Below are 19,134 nucleotides of genomic sequence, written 5' to 3' on the forward strand. Positions count from 1 at the left end.
AGCTTTGAGTAATACCTCGCTGAACAACATTGATGAAGGAGGAGAGGGGTATTATTTCTCATAAAGCTTTCTCCACCCCAAGTCAATAGCCCATTCTTCTGACAGGTTTGCATTTGGATGACTGTCAGCGGGATGTGTTTTTCTCTCTCAGTCCCAGGAGGCCCAGGTGCTGAAACAATTGGCAGAAAAGCGAGAGCACGAGAGAGAAGTCCTTCAGAAGGCTTTGGAAGAGAACAACAACTTCAGCAAAATGGCAGAGGAAAAGCTGATCCTGAAAATGGAACAGATTAAAGAGAACCGTGAAGCTAATTTAGCTGCTCTTATTGAACGCCTTCAAGAGAAGGTAAGTGGGCCATTATTCTGGCGAGAGATAGGAAGCTCATAACTCCAGCTGTTGACCTCCAAGAAGAGAAATCTTCTGCACTCCAAAGTAAATGAGGCAGCAGACCTAAAGAATTAGAAAAAACTCTGCCTCTCTTTTCTGTTTTTTTCTTGATGGGTCCTCATAGAGGAAATTCTTTACATGCTTTTGCTGCTGGGAGATGTTTATGTGGCCTTGGAATACAGAAATTGCAGGACCACAACATTACCATCCCTGAATCAAGTTGGGGAGAATAAGGGAGGGGAAAATGAAGAGATTCATTAACATACGTAGAAACAAGAATAAAAATTCAGCTGATGAAAGCATTTAAATTTACCTTTACCATGCCTCTCTGAGGCTGTGCTGCATAGTAGGTAGAGAGTTGGCCTCGAAGTCAAAAAGACCTGGGTTGTCTCACCTCTAACATGTACTGGTTGGTTAACATTGAGCACATCATTTAACCTCTCAGTGATCTAGATAACTCTCTAAGGTAAAAAGGTGCAGAAAGGGTACCAATCTGCATTGATAGAGAGAGTTTCCTCCTTTGAAATTACTTATACCATGAAAATCACAGGTCCAGTCCCTATCTCTAGCCTATACCTAGGTATTAAAAAAACAAAAAAAGAGGATAAATTTAGTATTCAGCAGAATACACCTTTCTGACAGCTCTGGGGCCACCAAGCAATAAGACAAGGAGAGTAGAGTTCTCTCACCTCCGCCAACTAGGTTGCTAGGCAACCTTGAGCCAGCCACTTTCCTTTCATTTTGTTATCCGTTCAATGGTAGGAAGCTTTGGATGAGAGGTCAGGAAACCTCAAGTCTCATTCTAATAGAGCTTTGGGAGCATGAAACAGAGTAGTCATCCAGAAGGAACGTGCCATTCCTTCTGCCCCTCCATTTCCCTTTCTGGATCTTAACAACAACGACAACAAAAAGCAACCAGGGATTATTTTATGTGTAATACTCAGTTCCCTGCCAGAAGGTAAATGTGTTGCAACTGGAATGGTAATTGGGTAAGCTATTCTTTATTCCAAGTGTTACCAAGCTATGCTGCACTAAATGAGGACTATATTTACATTAGTGACAGCTGGGGAATGGTAATATTTGTAAAACTATATGTGAGCGCGCACATGCTCACACACACACACGCACACACGCACACACACACACACACACACATACCCCTTTCTCATTCCATTTGCAAAATAATTTATCCTCTTCTGCCTACATTTTTCATCTGCACTTCCAAAAGGTAATGAGGTTCTACAGGCAAATTACCTTGTCTTGCATACAGCAAATCTTTTCCCATTCCCCTCTATGCAATTCCAGCCCACAGCCTAACGTTTCCAAACCAACTTACTTCCCACCTCAACGTCCCTCCACACCCTTACCAGATTTCCTTCCATTTCCCCTTTAATAGACCCCAATCACACATCACTCTGCCTTCTGGAATAGACTCCTGGTTTGTGGACCTTTGTGCTCGACTGAGCTGTTCTTGTTTTATGGCTTTGTCTCACAACACAGGCCTTCAGATATTCTCAGCTAATGTGACTTCCTTTAGGCAGGAATATTTATACACTCATGATCTTTCTGAAGCAACTTCACCATGACTATCTAGCATCAGGTAACAGGTCTCCTCTGAACAAAGGACAAACTTGAGCCTTAGACAAATACGCTTAAGCAAATAAAACAGAATTTCTGGAGACACATGGATTATCCATGATGATATTTGTACCAGAGACCGAAGGCAAAGATTCTATTTGGGGCGAGGGAGGAGAAGACCTCTTTTCAAGATTTAAAAAACAAAATGTGTTGTTAGTTATTTCCATGCTTAAAGTTTAAATCTCATTCTTGACCCTATCTCCTTGAAAATAAGTTCATTGTGAGTTCATTGTAAATTTTCACCTTACACTGTAATTATATTTCATAAAGAGTAACCAGAAGATTTTACATCTGCCAACAAGACTTTTCCTGTGATAGAAAGTAATTATCATGGCTTAACCAGCCTAGTGCTTATGGCCATGCCTGTTATAAATCTGAAATAGCAGGGTTTTGTGCAAGGATTAGTAGTTTAGCCCAAATGGGCTAGAGCAGCAGCTACAGCCACACTAGCATTCCATAGCCCAGCATGTAGCAGCCATATCTAACAGGATATTTGCTCCTTGTCCAGGGCACCTGGGAATGATAGAATTTCCCCTTTTTAAGTTTTTAGCAGCTATCTCATAAATTTCTGTCTCTTCAATTTTAGATGCCCTGTTAATGCTAGGTGGCACAGTGGATAGAGTACCAGGCAGAGATTCAGGAGGACTCATCTTCCTGAGTTCAAATCTGGCTTCAGACACTTACTAGCTGTGTGACCCTGGGCAAGTCATTTAACCCCATTTACCTTAGTTTCCTCATCTATAAAATGAGCTGGAGAAGTAAGCAAAACACTCCAGTATCTTTGCCAAGAAAATCCCAAATGGGGTCATAAAGAGCCAGATATGACCTAAAATGACAGAACAACAAAAACTCAATTGATTTTTTTTTCTAATTAGCACTCTGTACCTCTTTCCTCCTTGAATACGTAATGTATGAAAAAGGTAAACACTTTCAGGAAGTTTGGGGCCCCGATTTACAATATTTTCCTTAGTATTTGACAATTTTTAACTATTCTAAATGCCTCACTCTATAAGAATGAATTCATTACTGTCATGCTCCTGAAATTAAAAATGAAAAATATAATAGCTTACATTTATATAGTGCTTTAGAGTTTGCAAAGAACTTTTCAAGTGGTATCTTATTTGAGCCCCCTAGAACAATCCTATGAATAAGAACTGAAGATATTATTATCCCCATTTTGCAGATGTGGAAAATGAAAGTCAGAGTAGTTAAGTGACTTGCCTATAATCTCTCAACTAATAAATGTCAGAGGAAGAATTAAACTCCATATCTTCCTAATAAAAGTCAAATCCTAAGCTCTATCCACTATGCCATGCTGACTAAAAGAAAAGGGAAAAACAAAGCAAGAGTGTTAATAGGAATAATATGAATCATAACAGCCAGGGTGACACCTATTCTATTGAAAGTGGCTATATCCTAACTGATCACCAAAACGCTGACAGTTAATCAGCATAATTAATAATGGTATATAATAATAATAATAGCAAGCATGTATATAGACCTTTAAGTTTGCAGAGCTCTCTAAACACATTAACTGATTTCATCTTCACAACAAACCCGTGAGGTAGCTGCTATAATTATCCCTACTTTATAAATGAGGGAACTAAAGTTTAGAAAAGTCAAATGACTTGCCCAAAGTCACACAGCTACACACACAGTGTATAAGCAGAATCTAAACTCAGCTCTTCCTGACTCCAGGTCTAGTGAAATAATATTTAAAAGCATTTATTGAGAGTTGATTACATGCCTAGCACATTGGAGTGGGAGAAGAATATGAAAGAAGTATGAGAAAACCTCTTGCCCAAAGGAGTTTACGGTCTGTTTCACGTGTACGTGTTTTGTCTCCCTCACTAATTAGAGAAGGTAGCATGGAATAGTGGGTATAAAGGTGGCTTAGAGTGAAGATCTGGGTTCAAGGTCTGCCTCTGGTACATACTGCGTTGGTGACTGTGGGCAAGTCATGTACTCTCTAAGAAATGCTCAAAGACTATGAATTGCTGAGGAGATATTAATTGGCATTGGCAGGTGAAGTTTCTTCCCAGAGAGTTTCATATATCAGTAAAATCATGGGTCCAATCAAGAGAAAAACTCAGTATTAATTAAATACTAATATGTGTAGATTAATTAGAGAAAAATATATAATATGTAACAGGTGCTAACTTCAATACAGCATAAAAGGAGTTATGGTGACCCCACCTAAGATCACTCCAGCAACTACAAGATGGACCCAAATCTAGCACAATTAGAGAGTGACATTTTCTTGTAACCCCCATGAGATCCAGAGACTGGACATGAAATACCACATTAGTGCCATGTGAGATGTTTTTTAAGGTTCCAACATGGTACAATGGCCATGGTTCAAATCCCATCTCTGATACTAATTACATTTATAATCTTCAGCAAATCAATTAACCTGCCTTAGCCTGAATTTCTTCATCAACAAAATGAGAGGTTGGAATAGATCAGAGGTGTCAATAGGTGTCAGCTTATGTCCCACAAACAGGGGAGTGCCCAGCCAGAACCAGATTAAAATATAATTGGGAAATCTTTAACAAAATAGATAAAAATACAAGATGACATAGATAATGTTAATTTGAGGTTTTCTAAATCAATATGCAACCTGCAATGATCTGTTTCTATTTGAGTTTGACATTAGTGGACTAGATGACATCTGGGGTCACTTTAAACCCTAGATCTACAAGTCCTGGCTTGATTTTTTTCTCCAGGCTGATGCCTGGTATAGTGTTCTAGATATGGCTGGATACTCAATTCAGATTGTTGACTGACAGAAATCCAAAAGTCTCTCAGAACCCCAACTAAAGTAGTATGTATCTATCAAATAAAGGCCCCTTCAGCAGATGAGCATTCTCTCTTTGGTAGCCACAAATTATACTCTAATATCCATTAATTTGGTAGTCATTTCTTTTCTGCCTGAAAAGGAAAATGTGACACACCATTTAACTTCATCTCTCTAGTCCTTTCATTCATTAAAATGTTCAATTCTTTGTGCAGAAGAGGATCAGCTTTGGAGGAAGGTAGATGAGAAGCACATATTTATGAGGCTATAGCACAAAGCTTCCTTCTTTATGTTGATCTCTTTATATCACTAACTGGTATTGAGAGCTCAAAATTGTAATTGACAAGTCACAATTAGTGCCAGGATAGTCTACTTTGGCTTAAAAAAAAACATATTACTGTTTTTTGGAATCCTGAAAAATGGGGTTCATGAACTGAGTTAGAAGAAACCATAGTCCCCCCATACCCAAATCCTATCTATATTCTGAGTCTTTGAGTGGAGATTTTCTATGATCGATAACTCACTGTGTACCAAGGAATCACATTACACTTTAATAAAGCAGAGATTTTTAAGTTTTTTTTTCCCTTATGATAAGCCAAAATCTCTTCCTCTATAATTTTCACCCATTGGTCCCATTTCTGTCTTTGGCAGCTAATAACAAATTTAATCCCCTTTCCCATGATAACCCATTAAATATTTGACAGTCATCCTGTCCCTACCAAACTCTTTTCTTTTTGAGCCCAGACATCAATGTATTATAATCATAACATGTTCTTTATCTACTCTACTAGTCTTGTAACCTTCTCAAAAAAGAAAATATCAGACTTGCATGATTTGTTGTTAATAAACCCCTGTTGATGCTTAGCAATTATCTCCTCCTTTTCTAAATGCTTATAAAGCATCATTTTAATAATTTATTTTAAAAATTTTACAGAGATCAAGTCAAACTCTCAAGCCTATATTTTGAAGGATTTGTTCATTCAACATTTATTTATAACATCTACTATATGTTAGTCACTGAGGAATTAAAAACAAAAACAAAAGCCCTGCCTTCAAATAGCTTACCTTTATTGAAGGTTACAATATGTGTGCAGGAAAGAAAATGCAAAATATATACAAAGATGATGCAAAGTAATTTCCACAAGGATGATTCTAGCAACTAGGAAGGTTTCTAGACCCCTGGAACTTCATGAGCAAGGGGAATGACATAATCAAACTCTAAGATGGCAAGGGTCCCTAATCCCCATGATTTCCATCATCTTTGTTTTACCAGCTAGTTCTTCCTTATTAGTAAGAATAAGGTCCAAAATAGAAGTTCCTCTCAGTACTTCCTTCTTTTTCTGAAAGATAAAATTATCAGCAGAGTAAAGAAAGAATTTATTGGCTGCTCTAAATTTAACACAAAGAAAGAACTCCAAAGAGATGCTCAGATAGATGTAATCACCTGTCATAACTTTCTACTCTTAGCAATGCAAATCAATCTATGATATCTCCAAGAAGGTGGTGAGCAGGAAGCGGGGCAGGGAGGGAATTGGACCACTGTACAGGCTGCCCCCGAATTTCTTCTTCAAGAATGGGTATTAGTGTGTGACCCTGGGCAAGTCGCTTCATCTCTATTTGCCTCAGTTACCTCAACTATAAAATGAGAATAATAATGGTATCTAATTCAGGGTTGTTGTGAGGATCAAATGAGATATTTGTTTTTTTAAGAGTGTCACATTGTAGGTGACAATGTACAAAATATAATAAACAACATACAAATGCTTTTTCACTTCTTTTCCCTTTTAGTGGTGGGTATCAGACATGCGATTCATGGGTTGAAGTTACTTGTTTCAGTGGACCTAGATTAAATTTCTTACTATTTCCTCAGTACTATGGTGAGGAACAGAATTCAATATGACCCCCCCCACCCTCCAAAAAAAAAAAGGAAGAAGAAGAAGAAGAAGAATGGTGGCTAGATGGCACAGTGGATAGAGTATTGGACTTGGAGTCAGAAACACCTAAGTTCAAATTCAACCTCAGACACTTACTTGGCTGTGTGACCCTGGGAAAGTCACTTAAACTGACTGCCTCAGTTTCTTCATGTATAAAAATGAGGAAAATAATAGCTCCTACCTTCCAGATTGTTATGAAGGTAAAATGAGATATTTGTAAAGCACTTTGCCAACTCTAAAAAGCTATGTAGAAGCTAACTGCTAGTATTATTGTTGTTATTAAGAATGGAGGCCTTGTTGAATATACTATTTAGTGCCCAGACAAGGTTGACGGTCCTGTTGTCCCTCCTGAGCTCATCAAGCCTAAGGGTTGCCAGGATGACCCATCTCTGATTTCTGAGGCAAGCAAAAATCTCACTTTCAGTAGTGAGAGGAACAAGGAATCCTGGCAGCTTTAATACAAGCTCTGAGCGAGCTCATCACAGCTCCTTCCTCCTGTTTATAGCCAAAGGACTTTCAATCTAAGTAATCACATTTAGGTGTCCCATGGAAACGTTCAAAATTAAATGTTTGTATAAATTAAATGCAAAATAAAACAAACAATTTACTTGTGATTGTTCATTACACCTCTAATCATGTAGCCAATTCTAAATGGAGAACATTATAGCTGTTGTTATGGTGGTAATAGCATCATATACTATGATATAGTAGCAATAATAAAACTAAATATTTTCTGTGAGAGAATAAAATTCAGCCATGTTTTCCCCCAAGAGACAGCTTTGAGAACCATCCAGTTACCTCAATTTTCTATTTATAATCACATATCCACAGTTAATAACAAAAACAACAATAATAGCTTAATTTGAATAGTACTTTACATGCATTATCTCCTCTGAGCCTCACAACAATCCTGTGAAGTAAAAAGTGTCAGTATTATCATAGCAGTGATGAGAAAACTAAAGCTGAGAGAAGTAAAGTGGCTTACTCAGTGTCATAGCAATTGATTGAGAGCAAAGCTGGGACTCAAGTCCAGGCATCCTGATTCCAAAGGCTGGGCTCTATTCAAAGCAAGAAAATGATGGTACTTTAGTGTAGCAATAGCTAGATTTTCTCCAAGCTTGAATAAAAAAGTCAAGTCAGCAAGGATTTATTAAGCACCTGTTATGTGGCAGGCATCGTGCTAAGTGTTAAAGATACAAAGAAAGGCAAACAAGCAAATAACTAAAGGAAAAAACCCACCACCATCAAGTTGTAGCCTACACTCGTTGTGTACAACTTTGCCTTTTCCTCCCCTTGTCATTTTTATTTCAAAATCTGCCCCATCATTAACTGATGAAACTTCTCAAAAACAGATAGCAATGGTATCCAGTATCTAAAAGGGACAGAGATAGGAATTAGAACTGTGACTTCAATGGTATAAGGGATTCCTGGGTGAGAAAACTCCCAGTACTATTGCAGGTCAGCACCTTCTCTGACACACATAGTCTTAAAGAGAGCTTGAGTAATTGGTCCAGAGTCACACAACCAGTGTGTCAGAGGCCTCCCATGACCGCTGTTCCTCCTGATTTTGAGGTCAGCTCACTATTTCTTATTGCCTCTCTTCAATATCCCATGTTGCCTTTATGAGCAATCCAAGTTCCATAGTGTTCTTGCATGGTTTTTTTCTATTTCTTCATCATCCCAAAGTAAGAAGCCCAAGAAAGCAAATTAGCATGATAATTTTCATTTCTGTAGCTGCATGTAAGTAATAAAATGAATAATAATAGCTCACAGTCATACAGCGTTTTAAGCTTTGCAAAGTGTTTTGTACTCATTTTTCCTGATAGAATTTAGTACATGTCCATTCATGTTACAAACTAGTGTCTTCTTCAGGATATGTGGACTTGGCAGAGCAGTCCATAATCCTTTATGTATCACCCTGCTGTTCCAGCGTACAATCAATAGCATGAAGAAAATTGCGGGTGGATGCTCCAGGGATTTCTGTTGACAGACAACCTATTGAGTTGAAATAGAATCATGGAATTTTAAGAGCTGAAAATCACTTTAAAGGTCATTAAATTCAGCCTCATCATTTTACAAATGAATTAATTGAGACCAGGAGGGGGGTCTGTGACATATTCAAGGTCATACAACTCATCGGTGTTTGACCCAAAACCAAAATCCTGGGTTTGTTGTTTTGTTTTGTTTTGTTTTTTACTTTTAAACCCAATGCCTTTTGTGTTATATTAAGTGTTCTTATCAGTACAAAAGTTCAATGTAATTCTAGATTCCAGATCTTTTGCTATATTTTTGGGTATAGATTGTGCAAAGGATAACCAAAACTAGCTGTTTTGTACCACCCTTTCTCATTCCATTGATGATGGAGAATGAATGTGAAAAGATATCATTAACTATGACTTTGATATCATTAGCCATGACTTCTGATAGTCACACTTCCTTAATAATTGATCAACAAACATTTATTAAGTGCCTACTTATGTATGTATCTGTGTGTGTGTGTGTGTGTGAGAGAGAGAGAGAGAGAGAGAGAGAGAGAGAGAGAGAGAGAGAGATGCAAGGTATACAAAGACAAATGAAACAATCCCTACTGTCATGAAACTTACCATCTTATGGGATCTATTCATGATGTCAAATACTTTAATAGACTCAAAGATTAATAGAAAAGATAATGCTGCTCTGTAATTCCCTACTGGCTGCATAGAACGAGGTGGAGGGAGAAGTTCTGTTCCACTTAAGCTAATAATTTCAATAAAACAGAAATGATAAGTCTGGTCAGGAATTTACCACCAAACGAACCATGAAATATCTGAAGAAAAAGAAAACAATGCTCTAGAAACTTAGATGTACTTATTTATAGTCTGACTTTTTCCTGCTGAGTTTCTAGCTCAGAGACCATATGTATCAGTCCCCATGGCAAATAAAAGTTTTCTTTCTTCAGCTAATTTACAGCTTTGTAGGGGGGACAAAAATTATCTGAATCACTCAAGCTGCTTTCTTAGTAGACTAATTATGAGTTACTGCCATATATAGGATAAATTAGAGACAGTCAACAAAAATAGGTAATTGTACTCAAACCATGTCAAATATGTTTTCCTTTTTACAAAAAACAACAAAGGATAATAATTGGTCATTAATCACTAACACTAAGGTCAATACTTAAGTATAACAATTTAGAGCAATATTGTTAAGTATCCATATGCCTAAATGAAATTTTGTGGCTACTCCTTCAGTCAAAAGCACTAGCAGCTATGAAGCTGAATATAAACTAAATGTAGGATTTCTTTTAAATAATAGGCAATATGATTTCTGTGTTAAAATCATTACCATTGTTGTCATCTTAAAGTTGGGGTATTCAAACAAAAAAATGAATAAAGGGGTCCCTTTGTTAATTGTCAAATAAATAGATCTCATTTTTACATCCCAGTCCTTCCCCCTCAAAGTGATGTATTCACACAAACTGCTCCTCTGTCACATTGTTTCACAAGAATTTTTCATTTCTTTAAGATGATGGTGATATATATGTGTATTATATATAATACATATATACATACATGTGCATATGTGTCACCATCATCTTCCATTATATTTATATAGTTTTAAAAGCTCCATGGCATATATTATCTCATTTGACCCTCACAAGAGCCCTGCAAAGTAAATAAAGAAGATATTCTTATCCTCATTTTACAAATGAGGAAAATGAGAGAGGAAAAATCTATGTTCTGGTTGTATCTCTGCTACTAATGATTTATGACCTGGGCAATCACTTAATTGGCCCTTAATGCAATCATCTTCAAAAGGAGAGGTTGAACTGGATGAGCTCTAAGGCGTTTTCCAAGCCCAAAACTTCAATTATTTGTCCCAAACCACATGACTAAAAAACTCACAGAAGCAAAATTAAAACTCAGATCCTCCGTTCAGTAGATCATACCTTCTCTTAGGGTGCAAGCTACCCTGATTAATAGTAAATTTCTTCCTTCCTTTTTCCTTTCCTTCTTTCCTTCCTTCCTTCCTCTCTCTCTACCTCTCTCTTCCCTTATTTTTCTTTCTTTTTCTTCTTTCTTTCTTTCTTGCTTGCTTTCTTCTTGGTTTCTTTGTCTTACCAAGCTGGAAATGCAGTGGCCCCTCACTGGCCTGATCCCACTACTGCCCATCATAAGAGCTGTGACCTGTTCCATTTCCAACCTGAGCCTTGTTGCCTCTCCTTAGGCAGCACCTCATTGCTGCTGGAATCAGTGCAGACACACCTGATTGGCAACTCAGAACACCTGAGCTTAAGTGATTCCCCCCCCCCCCCAGCCTCAGCCTCACTGGTAGCAGGGATTATAGCAATGTGCCACCCTGTCCAGCTCATGGTAGTTTCTTAAAGAGATTGTCCCCACCTTCTACTCCCAAAATGTTATATGCTTTAGTTTCACTTTATTGATAATATGATTCAAAGTTTTCAGTCAGCATTCATTTATTAAAATCCTTATTACAAGCAGTGAACAATTGTAGGCATTGCAGATAAATAAACAAAATGGAATAGAGTTCTTGAGCTCAAGAAGTTTAGACTTCAATAAGGTAAGATATATGCAAAAAAACTTTAAGAGAATATGATGTGTCTAGGAGAGGTTCCCTAGAAAAAGATGACAGATTTAAGGAAGGAGTGTTTACTTCCAGTTTAGACAGTGTTGAAGAGGAAGAAAAAATAAGGAGAGACATCATGAATTTTAAAGAAAGGGAAGAATGTCAACAGATAGCTGTGGATAAAGCCATTCTAGGTGTAGGGGATGGCATTCAGAAGGCACAGAGATTGCAGAACTAGAACAAGATAGAGGAACATTGCCTATAATGCATGTGATTATAACAACTGGCTCTAATATGGAGTTGTTTCTATATCCCAGTAAATAACTCATTAAAGTAATAGTGCTTTCTTTATGTGGCTACAAAAATGTAATTAAATGAAAAATCTGATATAACGATGATTTCATGAGCATCCATTCATATAAAAATAAATCTACAAAAACACATTGTTGTCATTGTTATTGATGACAGGATGACAGGATTTAGAACTAGAAGGACCTTAAAGATCATGCAGTGCCACCCTCTCGTTTTTAGAAGGGGAAACTGAGACCCAATGAGGTTAAATAAGTAACTTGTGCAAGGGTCATATAAGAAGAAATAGCAATTCACTCAGATAGTAATAGTTATAGCACAAGCATATGCAAGTGGTATAAGACACTAAATTTGACAGATTTCCCAAAAGATTGTATTGAATTGGAGGAGGAGAGAGGGGAGTAACAGTTTCCTAAACAAAGGGTTTATTTCTCAGTTTCTTTCTGTACTTAATCCATAAAACATATTCAATATATAGTTTCTAAGTCTCATGGGATCACAAGAATATCGTATCATAAATTCAGAGCTGAAAAGGACCTTGCATGTTATTCAGTCCAAATCTTCCACTTAATAGATAAGGAATCTGAGGCTTAGAGAGATGAAGGGACTTATTCAAAGACATAGAAGTCTTAAGTGGCAGAATCAGAACTTGAACTTGGTTCCTTTGATTCCAAATTCAGTGTTCTTTCTAAGAGACAGCTTGCTTACTATGAGATTTCATTAGACCCAAATTTTCATTTCTTCTGAAATTGGCTAGATAAATGCAACAGATATAGGTATTGAAAGAGTAGTATGTTATTTCCATATTTCCAAATAATTAAAGTTTAAAATGGAACACAAGAGTACTTGATGATTCCTCCTGATTTTAAAACCTTATAGCATTATAGGATCAAAGAACTAGAGAGAACCTCAGAGAATATCTATTCATAGAGTCATAGAACTGGAAAAATATTTATGGAGCTCTAGACCAAGGGTTCTTATCTTTTGTATGTTATAGACCCCTGTGGCAGCCTGGTGAAGCCTATGGCCCCCCTCTCAGAATAACATTTTTACATTCATAAAAATAAAATATGTAAGATTACATATAAGCCATTTATAGTAAGATTACAAATAAGCCATATGTAGTTGCCAAAATATATGAATATTTTTAAAAAGCCCATGAATCCCAGGTTATAAACCCCTGTTCTAGCCATGTAATCATGTCCTTTGAGAATTTCTAAACATAGAATGTTAGAGCAGAAAGTAAAAAAAATAGAAAGGAACCTCAGAGAGCCAACCTCATTCTGCAGTTGATGAAATTAAGCCTCAGAAGATAGAGCAAGGGCAGCTAGGTGGTGCAGTGGATAGAGCACGGACCCTGAAGTCAGGAGGACCTGAGTTCAGATCTGGCCTCAGACCAAACACTTGACACGTACTAGCTGTGTGACCCTGGGCAAGTCACTTAACCCCAATTGCCTAAAAAAAAATAAATAAAAAGAAGATAAAGCAACTTTATATTCTGATAAACTTCATGGCTGGTTGATTGTCAGAGCTAGGCATAGAAGCCAGATCTCTTGAATCCTAGACCAATGCTATTTCTGTTACACTATAGTATCTCTTTATGACATTTCTCTCATTGCTGTTTTCCAGGAGAGGCATGCTGCAGAGGTCCGTAGGAACAAGGAGCTCCAGGTGGAACTGTCTGGCTGAAGATAATGGCGGACATAACATACCCCCATCTCTAGTAAACTCCCCTGCCTATATTATAATGGATCACGCGATATCAGTATGGGAAAATGTATGACATGGTTTAAAAAAAAAAAAGAACTCATTATAAAAAACAAACAAAAATAAAAACAATGCAGTCTCTTTGCAGAATGATTTGCTTGATGTTTAAAAAACCTTGGATCTTATTTTGTAAATACTTACATTTTTGTTAAAAAATACAAGTATTGCATTATGCAAGTTATTTCATAATCTTACATGTCCTGTAACAGGCTTTTGATGTTGTCTCTTTCCACTCAATTGAATTTGCTAGGTCTGTTCTTTCGAAAGCTCCCCACATCCAACTCCATTCCCAGCACTTTTCATTCCAACAGAACAATGAGGTCAGTAGTAGGTTATGGTGCTAGAGACCAATCATGCCTAATTGCCTAGAATGCTTCATGATCTCTGAGCTTTGTTAAGACAATAACTAGACCACAGGTATTGTGACTCCGCCTGGAAACCACCCAAAAAAATAGCTCTTTGATATTTGTATGCTCATAATCCATTTAACAGCCTAGAGACAACAGAATAATTCTAAGACAGACAAATTGATAATATTCGCACTCATTTCTGCTTCCATTGGGTTATGGGCAACAAATGTGACTTCAAATTTAGAAAAGGAATGGATGGAAAGATAGCTGAGATTGATCTAAGTAGAAGCAAAAAGCTGAATGTTATAAAGTGCTGAACATGGCAAGGCCTAAATGGTACAAATACAGCCATAAAACACTCTTCATAAAAGTGGGCTTAATTCTCTAGTTTAAGTTCTTTTGATGGAATGAATTAATTAATGTGTCAGGTGGCTTATTTGTGGATGCCATGATTGATGATGTTCATTTTTATGCTATTACATATAGTACAAGTACATGATGCTACTGAATATTTTTCAACTTGGAACCTGTGAGCTGGTTGTTGCATTTAAGACATATACACACTTACATATACACTCCTACACACTGCTGACTTCCATTCAAAGCTGGCCTTTCCATCAGTGTTAGGGGACCCTGCCTCATTAAAAAGACATCTCTAACCATGAGGGCTGTAACAGTTAGAGGGCTAGAAAGGCACTCGCTGGCAACTACGGGACACAAAACACACCCACTCAAAGATATTCGCAGTTTTGAAGTTGTTTCCCCCAACCCCACCTCTCGAAGGTTGCTGCCTGCATATTCTCCTCTTCATTAGTGCTATTTTCCTGTATGTCATTGTGAGCAAGCTGTGATTAATAAAGAATTGGGGTTCTGTGAACTGAAAAAGGTCTGGTCTGTTCTCTTGCTGCTTCAGTTGTGTGACAGTCAAATATTGGGGACCATCTCCAGTGCTCCTGATCTATGTCTGGCCACTAGACCCAGATAGCTCTGGAGGAGAGAGCAAGGCTGGTGACTTTGCACAGCCCTCCCTCACTTAAATCAATCCACTTAAATGTCATGGCATCATCCTCCTGATGTCGTGGTCCTCTTCAACAACAAATACTGCATTTCAAAAGGGCAGCCAAGGAGGAAATGGAAGCCCCATTGACTGAGTCACATTCCAGCCCAGCAGGAAGCATGTCAGTAGATAATGTCTCTTCTTGATGCCCCCTTATCAGGAAACCTTGATTCATCAATCTAAAAATAGTGAAGGCCTGAATAACAACCACCAAGACTCAGACCCATGGTTCTGAAAAATATCATCCCCTTCCAGTTCTCACATGAGAATCTCATTAACCATACTAATCAACCAACAAGAATTTATTAAGCACTTTCTAATGATAGCAAGTATTTATATAGCAATTTAAGGTTTAGAAAATACTTATGTCATTTGACCTTCACAACAGCTCTGTGGGGTAGGTGCTATTATTATCCCCATTTTATAGATGAGGAAACTGAAGCTAAGAGGAGTTAAGTGAGTTGCCCAAAGTCACATGGCAGGGTCTGAAATTAGGTCTTCCTGTCTCAAAGCCCAGCACTCTATTCACTATGCTACCAGGCTAACTCCACGTGTCAGACACTGTACAGACAATGAAAATCCTTCTGAATTAGGCCAGACTTCTCAGGCCTTCCCATAAGTTCTTATTCCTGCATATCAACACCATTGTGACCCTGTAGAGTATTGCCTTACCTACATCCTTGTAACAGACATATAGATGACCCCAGCAGAATTCTGGTTAATCACAGATAGGGCTTTTAAGATTCATTAAAGTAAATGCAGAGCCCTAAACAATAATAAATCCATAGATTCCCTCAAACTCCAGAAACTCTCCTCTTTCCCCAAAGCCTTCCCATTTTCTACATTCATAAATACATGACCCCTAATACCATCATCATGAACATCAATTAGTTTATGAAGAATTAAAGATTTTTGAAAGAAAGATTTTAAATGTAGATATTGTGCCGGGATGCCCTTCGAATGCTTCAGCAACATCTACTAAAGGGATGAAATTCTTCAGCTTCAAAATACCTCAAATTTCATCATTGTAGGTACTCCTTTCCCATTTTCATCTCTGTAAATTTAAATAGAAAAAAAAATCATCACCGAGTGGCCAGTCTTCTGGGACCACACTCAAAGCTTTTCCAGGATAGATAGCACATGGAAAAGTATGTTCATGCCCAAAGCTATGGAAGGTAGGGGGATCAGAAAAAGAAAGGCACAGCACAGAAGGAGAGTCCAGATATGCAAGAAGGTTGGAGCAATTGCAAGTCATCCTCTTAATGGCTGTCATGGCCTTTACCAACTTAGTCACACTATGATGGGAAGAGGATGAAGGAACAGTGGAGAAAAGAATATTCCCTAAATATCATTCATTTGTTTAGTGACCTAAATGTGCAGAAAAATGATTTTTCTTATACTTCACAGTTCTACTTCTACAAAAGTTTCAATCATCAGTCATAGATCTATAGACCTGGAAGGGACATTAGAGATAATTTATTCCAGAGGTTATTAACCTTTTTGTACCCTGGACTCCTTTGGCAGTCTGGCAAAATCTCTGGAATCCATCTCAGAATAATATCTATTACCTACAATCATAATTGAAGGAAAGGCTAAATTTAGTTAGAAGCTAGTAAAATAAAGGTGTTAATTTTTCCCACCTAAGTTCATGGACACTATGGTTGAGAATCCCTGATCTCATCCAACCACTGCACTCTCCCATTTTATAAAAGCAGATACCAGGGCCAAGAAGGGGTAAATGATATGCCCAAAGTCTCAGAAAAGAAAAAAATTTTAAGCAAGAATCTGGTAGTAGAACCGAGGTCTTCTGACTGCTAGTTCAATGCTGGTCCTCTATATGATGCTGACTCCTTCATCCCTCTTTAAATTTTTTCTTAATTATCACTGAATTCCACATGGGTTGGTCAGTAACAGAGAAATCAAATAATTTCCCTAAAAAGGCAATATGAGTCATTAACAGAATCATAGATTGAATTCCTCTGCTAATGACTCATATTACCTCTTTAGGGAACTCATTTGATTTCTTTGTTTAAACAGGAATAAGAGAGCTGCATCATTTAGAAGAGCATTGGACTACAGTTTGATTCCTACAGTTGATTTCCTTTATTTGATGACTTTAGTAAACACTCAAATGTATGAGATAGGATTAAATGTCTTCCTTAAGTTTCAATAACTATCTTTTAATTCTAAATATAGAAAAAGAGGCCATATTTTGCCTCATTTTATTAAGCCTTAATCACTGAAAGGGCACTGCCTCAGTCAAACTTACACCTGTTAAAGACCTCAATTTAAAAAGGCCAAGGTCCCCCACTGCATCTGGGACTATCTCCAGTTCTGGCCACTGGACCCAGATGGCTCTGGAGGAGAGAGTGAGACTGGTGACTTTGCACAGCCCTCTCTCACCTAAATCCAATTCACTTGCATGTCATGTCATCACCTCCCTGTTGTCATGGTTCTCTTCGAGTATGAAGGACAAACAGCAAACAAACAGCAGTTGCAATAGAAAGGATGATCATATACTCAGTGACATTATTTAAAAGGTTAGTATAGGAAACGCAAAGACAGCAACATAAGTCTTCCTGAGTCTAATTCTAAAAGCCTACCTCCTCAAAACAGTAAGAAACACTCCAACTACATGGCAATTCAAACTTTGTCAGAAAGATCAGATGGGAAACATCACACAACTTGCAGCCCACAGGCCGCTTGGGTGCTTGTGGCATGCTAAAGGATTTCTTCTACATACAAAGGATGTTTTCCTCTACATTTTTGGGGGGCAGCCAGAAGTTGTGCAGGCCTGGTGTAAAACTTTCTGAAACAACTGGAGAAGGATGAGACAGTTCCCTCACCCAGTCCTCCCTGGGTGACTTCTGTTTTAAGCTCTAGCTCTAGTACCTTTGTATTCTTTCAGAAGTGACCCAGCCTGGTCCCCTAACACCCCCCCCTTAAAGAGGAAAGAACAATGAACTCACCCAAACACCGTAGACACCTACCTGGGGGTTCATTACAGGCTGGGAGGAGAGACCCAATAGTACAGAGCCAGTCTCCTGTGCCAAGGGTGGTACAAACTCAGCTGTGGTACAAACTCAGCTGCCGTCCTCTCCCTGAGGAATTTCCATGAGGTAAGTAGCCAGCCAGACACTTTTACCCCTCAATGTAGGGAAACCTTTGAAGTTACTGGGTCTGCCACCCACTCACCTCACCCCACCATCCCCCCAGTCATCTGGAGAAAAGAAAATGTCATGACAAAGATAGGGTGGGAAGTCAAACAGTACACAGATACTGTGTAATAATAAATGAGAAGCAAAAGGGTAGAAAATATGAAAGACTAACAGAAAAGTTGGGGATAAGCATAGCTCCCAAATGGGGGAAAAAAGAGACATAAAGAAAAAAATAACAATGAGTAAATAAGCTAGGAAAGAAGACAAATGAAAAATATATGCATATGTACATATATATGTATATGTGGATGTTATTTAAGCTGCCCTAAGACTTTTGAGACACCCTGTGTGAAGCAGTGATATAAAGTGGTCTGAAAATTCCAAATTTAAAAAAAAAAAAAAGGAAAACAATAAATTTTACAGGACTACCAGAAACAAAATGTCATACAATATCAAGAAATCCTGTAATTTTTCAAAAGGTAAATGGGAATAGTCACATAGACAATAAGGATAAAAATTAGGCTGAAATTAGGGTGGAAATCAGAGCTCTCAGAAAAGAAATCAAAAACACCAAAAAGGGAATAGGTGATTTAGACCACATAACGGGCAATCCTTTCAAAACATTAGCAGCTCTGAAAATGAGAATAGCAGATTTGGAGCTCAAAATATATTTATGGAGGAAAATTTGGCAGAAAAGAATCAAAGGACAGGAGCATTAAAAGGTCACATGAGTTCTATAAAAGGAAAAGCTGTTGACATTGAGGACCAGATTTACTGAGATAATATGGTCATTACAGATCTGTAAAAAATAATGATGAATTGAAAATCTTCATATATCTCCTCACTTCCTTCTCAGTTGCACTCATTTTTGGACTTCTTTGACTTCTCCAACTACATTAATTTATATTCTTTGGCTTCTCCAACTACACTCATTTTGGATCTCTTTGACTTCACTAAGTCCCACCAGGCACCTTTCCCCCTTTCCCCCACTTCCACTTTTTTGTTTATGTGTTATCTTTCTCTCTTTAGATAGTAAGATCCTTAAGGGCAGGGACTATCTTTCTTTTTCATATTTGTATCCCCAGCACTTAGCATAGTATCTGGCACATAATAAGTGCTGAATAAATAGTTTATTGACTATAACTGTGAAAGGCCTGAATACTCTATTACAAG

The 19,134-nt window shown here is 37.7% G+C and overlaps 1 protein-coding gene across 1 annotated transcript in view; it reads left to right on the top strand.

The window, feature by feature from the left end:
- LOC114054145 (stathmin-2) overlaps positions 1–14,623 on the top strand; it is a 69,914-nt gene extending 55,291 nt beyond the window's left edge. The window contains exons 4-5 of the mRNA XM_027877289.1: positions 152–343; positions 13,259–14,623. Coding sequence (XP_027733090.1) covers positions 152–343; positions 13,259–13,318 — 252 coding nt within the window. The 3' untranslated portion in view covers positions 13,319–14,623. The remainder of the gene's footprint in view (positions 1–151; positions 344–13,258) is intronic.
- Positions 14,624–19,134: the final 4,511 nt, after the last annotated feature.

The sequence above is a fragment of the Vombatus ursinus genome, unplaced genomic scaffold (genome assembly GCF_900497805.2).
Source record: "Vombatus ursinus unplaced genomic scaffold, bare-nosed wombat genome assembly UNPS02014812.1, whole genome shotgun sequence".
NCBI classification, from domain to species: domain Eukaryota; kingdom Metazoa; phylum Chordata; class Mammalia; order Diprotodontia; family Vombatidae; genus Vombatus; species Vombatus ursinus.